The sequence below is a fragment of the Pteropus vampyrus genome, unplaced genomic scaffold (assembly GCF_000151845.1).
Source record: "Pteropus vampyrus isolate Shadow unplaced genomic scaffold, Pvam_2.0 Scaffold133, whole genome shotgun sequence".
NCBI lineage: Eukaryota > Metazoa > Chordata > Mammalia > Chiroptera > Pteropodidae > Pteropus > Pteropus vampyrus.
The window spans coordinates 3,096,110-3,104,986 of record NW_011888914.1 but is presented as its reverse complement, the minus strand read 5'-3'; the positions used below and the strand labels follow the sequence as shown (position 1 = coordinate 3,104,986).

The window sequence follows — 8,877 nt, the reverse complement described above, 5'->3', positions numbered from 1 at the left end:
ACTTAAGAACAATTTGGGAGTGGTGCGGGGCGGGGGGGGGGGGGGGGGGGGGGGGGTCGGCGGGGGTCGGCAGGGAGAGTCCAGATAAAGGACTGAGAGAGTAGATCACATGCTTGAATTTATGTGGGTTCCCTACCTCCTGGCCCCTGTCCTGCACAGGACACGACTCACTGTCTGCTTCCGAGAACGATCCGGATTCGTCGCTGGAGTTGGTTCCGTAAGACTGCTCACATTTAATTTGGGGTCGGACTTGGTTGTACATTCCATCTCCCATCAGGCCTGGTTCCTGATGTTCTGTGGCAAGGAATCTGGCTCCCTGGGAACAGGGCGAGGAGGAGAACTCACAGAGAGGGAGGCTGCAGGGTGAGCCCCCGCTCCCATCCTCTGCGTAGGAATAGGAGGAGCATGAGCTGGAAGTCCTGGTCCTGGTCTCCAACGGGGGAGAGCGAGGGCAGACCTTGATTGGCACCGGGCAGCTAGTGTTGGGCCGCATCCTTCCTGGCAAGTGGTCAGCCATCAGCCCACCATGGGAGTAGGCCTGTGAGCTGGGGAGGGACTGGCCAGCCCCCACCCACAGACCCTTTGGCACTGGCTCAGCGAGGTCTTTGTCCAAACTGCTTACCCCAGGATACGAGTGCACCGAAGTGCTCACTTGGTCACAAGCGCTGGAGGAGAAGATCACACTTCTCCGGTCCAGCTCTCCTTCCTGTTTACAGAGAGCCTCCATCCCAGGCCCCTTGAGGGGCGACCCCATCGTGAAGTTGGACGTGTCCTTCTGGCCCATGTGGGCCTGTCCATAATTCCCCGTGAAAGGGGCATAGTCAGTTTTAAGGTCACCCTGAGTGATGCCCTTGTCAAAAGAGCACGCAGAACTCCTGGCAAAGTGCTGCTGAGATGTACTGGGCAAGCCAGACAGCTCCGCACTTTTTGTTATGCTGAATAGAGACCTTAAGCAGGAGGGAGAGGACACGATCCTGGATCGCTCCAGGCAGGCGGCCCCGGCGGCTGGGGCGGGGGCGGGGGCGGGGGCGGGGCTGGGCTGTTTGCGGTCCATCTCGAAATCCCCGGCTCTGTCCTTGATGTCCGGCTCATCCCCGGACAGGCAGAGCGTGATGCTCTCTTCCTCGTTCTCTTCACTGGGCGGCTCACTTTTTATCTGCCCCATGGCAAGCCCCGGCTTGAGGCTGTTGCCAGAGTTATCTTCACTGAAAGTGCTTGCAAAACCTGAGGTACTGTGTGATGATGCATTATAGACATTCTTGGTACATGCAAGCTGGTATTTCTTGTATCGGGGGTACTGCATTAACGCGTCCTTTTCGGAGCTCTCCTTGGTGTCCGTCGGCCCGTCGGACTCGGGCAGCACAGCGTCTTCCTTCTCTGCTACTGGGATGGCGGTGGTCTCAAAGTTATTGGGGTCTGGAAGCATCTGGTCCCTGGGGCAAGCCATCTTGGCCGTCTCTGAATCCATGGTCTCCTCCTCTTCGTCCTCCTCCTCTCCCGCGGAGTTCTCACGGTCCTCGTGCGGACGCGGGCACGCCGTATCCTTCCGGCACACGAACAGGCCATCGTCGCTGTTCAGGAGCTGGGTCTGCAGGAAGCTGAAGCAGGAGTCCTCCAGGTTGTGCATGCGCAGGAACTCGGCACAGCGGATAACCTCGCGGATGTTTTCTCTGCTGAGTAGCAGTTTAGCCGTGTAGGCAAACTGCAACAGCGGCCCAAAGCCCCTGGCCGTGACCTGCAAAACAAACAGGGAAATCGCCGACGTTACCATCCGCATGGCTATTGTCCCGAATCCCTCAACTGAAGCAAAATAGCCAGACAGCGCTAATGTCCCAGAATAAAGACTGCAAAGGAGCAGTTAATCTCGTACTGGGTCAGCAATGATTCTCCTACCAATAATTAGTGCCTGTCTCGTGCATGCCACTGCTCTATTCCATCACCACACACAGAATTGAAAATCACCAAGGTCAAGTGGCTAAACAAGATGACAACGGGTTCAGTGTTTACACTAATGAAATATCCTGGCAAAAATGCACAGTAACAATGGGAAGCCTATTAATTTCCCTCCCAATCAGGCCTGTTGCTAGCCATTCTGCAGAAAGAGTTCTGTGACACTTCTTGCAGTTCCTTTGAGCCAAAGGAGGCATTATAGTTTCCTTGTCAACCGCAAAACTGCCAATAGGTCCCTGTTAAAACCTGAAAGTCCATAGGGTTTCAAAACAGTTTTTCCTCATTTACAAAGTTAAAAAGAGACATGAAAAGCAACTCTTGTTTCACTCGTCCATCACGGTTTCTAGTTGCGACTTCTCAGTCAACATGTCAAATCTGATCTTACGATGATACCAGAGATGATGACAGTCCAACGCAGTGTTCTCAACAAGAAACTAACTCCTGGCCCATAAAGAATGGGGGTTATAGAGCTAAATGAACTGGCTGGCATTTGAATGGCTGAAGAAGCTGGGCGGCACAGGACATGGGCTAGTCCTTCCCTAATTATAAGCAGCAGCTTTGCCATGCTGCTGTCTTCTTTCCTGATGAATCTTCAGAGGCTAAGGCTACTGTCATATGCTGCTCATCCATCATATTTTACACAGATTGAAAATGTGCTATTTATGCACAGCTTGTGTGTATGTGTGTGTATGCATGCACGCATGCACACACACACATAGAATAACTTGGACAATTAGAAATACATTGCCTAAGGCCAATTTTTTTTTTCCCCCCAATGGAAGTGGATTAAATGTGCTGGTGTTCAGGGCAGGCCTCCTTACCCTCTATGCAAAACCATGCATCCTTTAGGTTCTTGCAAGCACTGCTGACCCCATAGAAAGGAGAGGCTGCTCTACAAATTGTGTGTACAAACCAGGTGAAAGCAGCACTCATGGGGTCCTTGATGGAAGCTACAGTACAAGTGATTAAAAGATATCTGCTAGGGGAGTAAGTGCAGAGCTAGATGAACTGGCAAGCTTTGTAGCCGACTTCCATGTGTACTAAATTCGCGGCAGCACACCGAGCCAAAATTCTCGTGAGGGCTTATATCCGCTGTTCACGATTCCACTCAGACATCGACTCCTCTGGGAGCCCTCTCTGAACCTCCTAGAGAGGACGAATGATACTATTCTCTCAGCCCATTGCCAGATTGAGGAAATGTCCTAGATTCTCCAGGGCAGTACTGATTTAATATATTGCTGCATTCCTTCCGGTAAGGGAAGTTTCTTAGATACAGAACTAAATAGGATTTTAATAAGAATTTTAAAGTCCTTTAAGTAAAATTCCAAATAAAAAATTCTGTCAGTTAATGACTCCCAAGATATTTGGCTGTAATAAATACAACAAAAACCATGACTGCTAGACCCACATTATAATTCTACAGGGGCAATCATTGTCATCTCACTTTTATTATACTGAATTGTGTCTGTTTCTACCATAAGACAGCAAGATTCTTCAGATCAAGGATTGTTTCATTTCTGTTTGTAACACTGCATCTAACTAGGGTCTCTAACATGATAAACACCCAAGAAAAGCTTGTATATTACTGAATGTGCCTTAAATCTAACTGTGCCTCTAACAATATACAGCTATAGTGTACAGAAGGTGACAGCACAGTGTTTGGTGAGTATTGTCTCGAATTACTTTTAGAGCAAGGCATCATGTAAACCAATATATCCAAATCAATCAACCGATACAAGGCAGGTATTTGTCCTGTCCCCTAGCACCAGTATTAAAAAGGAGCTCATCTAACCTACACTTTTGTCCTACTAAGCAGACATCATAACAGATTCAGCAAATGTAGTACTTACTATATCTGTCCTCAGAACATTTCTCCCAAGAACCTTTAAAAAGGAGTGCGAGGCAAGGAAGTAAATATTTATAAGTAACCAAAGGCGGCAATGAGAATGTCACATGACCCATTTCTTTACTGTAGCATGGCTCTACCACAAACAGGAATGGCGGAATCAAGGCAGAGGTGATGTCCCAAAAAGTAAGCATCTTATGCCCTACTCCTAGGCAAGCTGTCAGTTGCTGAGTGGATAATACACATTTCAAGTTTTGGCAGATGTGCTCCCTATGCAAGAAATTGAGGAAACTCATCTCAATTCTATTTATGTTTTCTATACAGTCCTCCTCGTCCTCTTATATTTATCACCATTTCTTTTTTATTTTGATGTTCTTGGTCTCAGTAGGCCCCAACACTGCCCCCAAGTACGGCTCCTTTTGAAGAAACTTCTTAAATAAGCCGGGAACACCAATGGGAATCACTGGATCAGTCCTGGGTGTCACCATTTGCCACATGGCTGCAAGGAGCTGGAAAAAGCTTCTCTACCCAGGGAGGGGCTGATGCTTCGACGTCTGAGTTGGACTTAGGATGCCAAGGAGCACAGTCTGCAAATCCCAAACCAAACCACCGATCTTTTGGGCTTTGGAGACAAGATGAGCTTGAAACGATCATCAGATGGTCATGAAAGAGTCATGAATGAAAACGGGATTATAAACTGTCATTCAAGTTCAAGGGCAGAGGAAATGGTGTCCTCACCAGGAAATTTTAAGAGTCTATAACTAGCTCTTCCCCGAAATGAATTTAATTCTGCTTTGTCATATTTAATTCTGCTAAATTTTGTTCGGCGTCTGTGTTCAGGGCTCTGTCTAGTTAAGGCAGAGTTATCACTCACTGATCACCTCCTGGGGCCCAGCACTGTGCTAGCTGGTTCTCGTAATGCCCTGCAAGGCAGGCACGAGTGATTTATTTTGCAGACGAGGAAACTGAGAAGAAAAGAAGTGAAGGTATTCATCCACAGAGCTGGGATTCCAATTTCAATGCTATGAGGAATAAATAAGTATAAGACTCAGCCCTATGCTCCAGAAACCTACAATTCAGCTTTGTAGAAGAGGTATACACAATGATGAGTTAATTATTAAGTCATAGTGTAAGGCAACAGTGGAAGAGGTCTCATGAGATTATACAATTAATTGTCAACTGAGAAATCTAGATGAGTTCAGGAGAAGAGGAAACTGCTGAGGTCCATGGGGATCCCTTGAATGCTCGTGAGCAGGACACCTGGAGTGCAGTGAATTCCCCTGTCTATGTCTGCTCTGGGTCAAAGGCTGCTTTGATACAGTGGGTAACTTCTGAACTACCACAGGTGACCTCTGGTGCACTTCAGGCCAGTTTTAATAGAAAACAAAAAGCAGGTGCCCAATCACACCTGAAAGCCAGTGTAAAAACAGGCAGAGGCTTTCTATGTAATGGTTTTTCTATGTAAAGGCTCCATCTTGAGTAGGTTGCCCTGTCTTTCCACTTTTAGGAATCATTAAACTCACTAATTGCACTCACAAAGCAAATATCCAGGTACCAACATGAAGCTGTATGTTTATGAACCTAGGACCACAGTCTGCATTGTTATTTACTTTCTGTTTTTAACAAGTAAGACTCTGATAATGGGAAAAAATAAGAGCGGATGGGAGGTGGAGGATCTCACACGAAACTAATGACCCATAAAAATGTTATTTAAAAGGTAATAATCATAAAGTTAAAGTGGAATGAAGTGACTAGAAATAGCACACTGGTTTTACTTCACTGATGTTAACGGAACTGTGTTCCACTGCTCTAAGGGAAGCAGACATATCTAGGCTAAAACTCACTAGCCAGGAATGGCCTAAAGGTATGGTAACCAAATGCAAAAGACAATATTAGTGACAGCCTGGGGTAACAGTCTTGTATTTTGAATGAAGTATTTTGGACGGATCATTTCAAAGAGTATTTTTTTAATCACGCTTAAATACATACCTACCTGTTTTGTTAATGTGTGATACACACTGTGCTCTAGATGAGACTGGATCACACACTGGGGGAAGAATGCGATGTGCCACGTGGGGCCAGGACCTGGGAGAGGTCAGAAGTTAACAATCTCCTTGCTCTCGGGTTGCTCCCAAGGAGGCAATGACCTCATCCAGAAATCGGCACACACAAGGCAAGTGGCTATGACCTTCAAGTTTCAGGCCTGAAAGAAATTGGGTCGCACTACCAAACTCATGCACTATGGTGTTAACGTGTTGAAAATTTGACCCACTGAAACTATGACCCTTAACCCTATATTCCTTTGGGTTCTGATGTATCATCTCCATGCTGTTGATGAAAGGAAGATGAAACTGGTGAAACCTCAACTGGCAGAGGACACGTTTGGGTGCTGCTGGCAGAGCTGGGGTGTTCACTCTCAGCAGGTGCCCAGTTTGCTGCTGGACAAAACTTATGATAGGGAACTGCTAACAGTTTTGTCTTTCTGGATTATTAGAGGGATCAAGCAGTTGGCCTTCAGGAGTATACTGAAAAGAGGGTTTGGAACAGAGTTCCCTACTTAAGCCACATGATTAAGATCTCCTCTGTTGGTTCTAGCAGCATATACACATGGTTGTAGTATTGAGCCCATCTGCAGAAGGCTGGCCAGACAAATCAGGAGATCTGGTGACTGCTCCCTGGGAGAAGGGTGGCATGCTTTTCAAAGTCCCTTAATTACATCCCTACAAAACATGGAAACTTTTACTCTCAGCAACACCACGTACACGTCCCTGATGAAGCCAGATCTCTTACACACTGTGGGAGCTGGGAAGATGAAAGTAACAAAGCTATGCTGACGGAGGTTTTAAAACACTGAGGCCGCTGACATCCCTCCTGGCTGACTTTCGTATAAGAATGCATTTACCAAATACAGAAAACAACATCGGTGACAACTTTTCCTTCCCACACCCTACATTGTATTGCATCCCATTCGGCAGGATGAAGACTGATTTAGCAATGAGCCGTCACTTCTAAACTGAATTTTCTATAATTAATATCCATATTATCACACTTTTCTCTACGAAGCAGCGTGCTATGCAAGCATACTACATTCGAGATGTATTTGTTAAACTGACTTCACTATTTCAACAAAGCTTCTGGTCATTTCTGCATTTTTAGTTAAAGATAGAGCAAGAGAAAACAATCTTGTTTCCTTTCCTAAAGTAACAACACAAAAACTAAATTGACATTCAAGTTGATTTATTCATATAAATATATAATTTCATATGGCTTTTTTTTTGGCTAAAGAAAATCATTATCTATGTTAGTGAATATGGCTTAAAAGCATAAAGTTAAGTGTATTTTCTCTCCTGTGCAGGCTTAAATTTGGGTGTACAGCCATAACATAAAGTCTCTCTCTTATTTGTAAATCTGCCCTAAGATTCTCTATCTGATCTTTTAGTTACTTACTATTTTTCTTTTACTCATTCAGTCATTTACCAACCATGTACCAGGCACTGTGAATCCATCTTTCTTGGATTCAAATCCCAGACCTACTATGTACCAGCTGTGAAACTTAAACTGGTTTTTAACTTTTCTGTGCTTCAGTTTCTGCAACTATAAGACAGGGATAACAACAATGCCTGCTTGTAGTAAAACCTTTGGAACAGGGTCTGGCACTGAGTAACAACTATCACTACTGCTGTTATTACAAAGATGAATAAAGTATAGTTTCTTTCTCCAAGTTGCTAAGAGGGTTACCAGGGAGACAGGTGTTCAATACAAATATCTACAATGTAACCTGAGTATATAACAGGTATTTGTAAGGTGCTAAGGGAGAACCAAGCTGGGGCAGTAATTGCTAAAGCATTAATGTTAGCCTTCCTAGAGGAGGTGACCTCTGCCCTGAGTGCTGAAGCCTGAGTTGAAGTTCATCAGATAAGTCAAAGAGCATAGCTCACTCCCTCATCTACTTCGGGCTCTTCCGAAGTGAGAAGGCTCTTCTCAGTGAGGCCTTTCCTGGACCTCTGTTCACAAGTGCCCTTCTCTGCCCCAATACTGGGACTGGTTACATGATTTGCGGGGCTCAGTGCAAAGTGAAAATGTGGGCCTCTTGTTCAGAGGTTAAGAATTTCAAGATGATGACAAGTACAGGGTCCTTCTGAGTACAGAGCCCTATGCAATTGTACATGTTGCATGTCTTTGGATTCTACCCTTTTAACACACACACACACAGTGGAAACGTGCTCCCTGATTTCAATGGGGGTGATAGCATCACAGGGTATAGGTCGAACAGTGGAACTCCATTTGAGTTAAACTCCTCCGAAAGCTAGCTGGCATGACTACTGGGATCAGCAGAGGAGGTCAGCAGTGACTGGCAGGATCATGGATATCCTAAACAGAAATGCATGGTTGGCCCACTGACACACTTTCTGTTTGGTTAAAAACATAAAATCAGGTAGGTTAAGTGAACAAAGACCTGACTTGAGTTCTTATGATCGGGAGCCATGATCCCAGACTTCCTGAAATTAATTCCTAGGAATTCTGGAGGAAGGACCTTAAAATAATGCACATTTTCACTACAATTTCTCCTGTCACAAGGATTGACAGAACATACAACTTGTAGTAGTTTTTCCTAAATCATGAACTAAATACAAACTTTTTTAATTAAAAAAACTTTAACAAAAATTATTCAGAAATTGTTCAGATAAGAAACAAATCAACTCATCCATCCATCTACCCATCCATCCATCTACCCATCCAGACACCTATCTCTGTTCATTCACTAAAGTAGCATTACTTTAATACAAACAGGAAAATCTAAATACCTCTGACCAACTACAACTTTAACTTCTTTCATTTAATTTTAGTCTGACATTATAAACTCACATGTTGCTTATTTACTTCGCCTCATGCCCGTTCTTCTTATGTTCCCTTTTGTAATGCCAAGGCTGTGAGTTTATAAACTGTTTCCCAGGCCCCTGTGCTGGTTGACTCATTATTGGATTCTGCCAACAGGGGGTACTGTTGGGAGATCAGAGGTGGGAGGAAAGGAGAAGCTGTGCTTCCGTTTCCTTCTCTTTTTCTTTCCTTCTCTAGTGGTG

At 44.9% G+C, this 8,877-nt stretch overlaps 1 protein-coding gene across 3 annotated transcripts in view; it reads right to left on the bottom strand.

Annotated features, from left to right (window-relative positions):
- Nucleotides 1-8,877, bottom strand: part of BACH2 (BTB domain and CNC homolog 2) — a 323,391-nt gene that overhangs the window by 18,113 nt on the left and 296,401 nt on the right. For all 3 annotated transcript variants that reach the window (XM_011367348.2, XM_023534832.1, XM_011367349.2), the window contains one exon: nucleotides 137-1,735. In XM_011367348.2, the coding sequence (XP_011365650.1) occupies nucleotides 137-1,735 (1,599 nt within the window). The remainder of the gene's footprint in view (nucleotides 1-136; nucleotides 1,736-8,877) is intronic.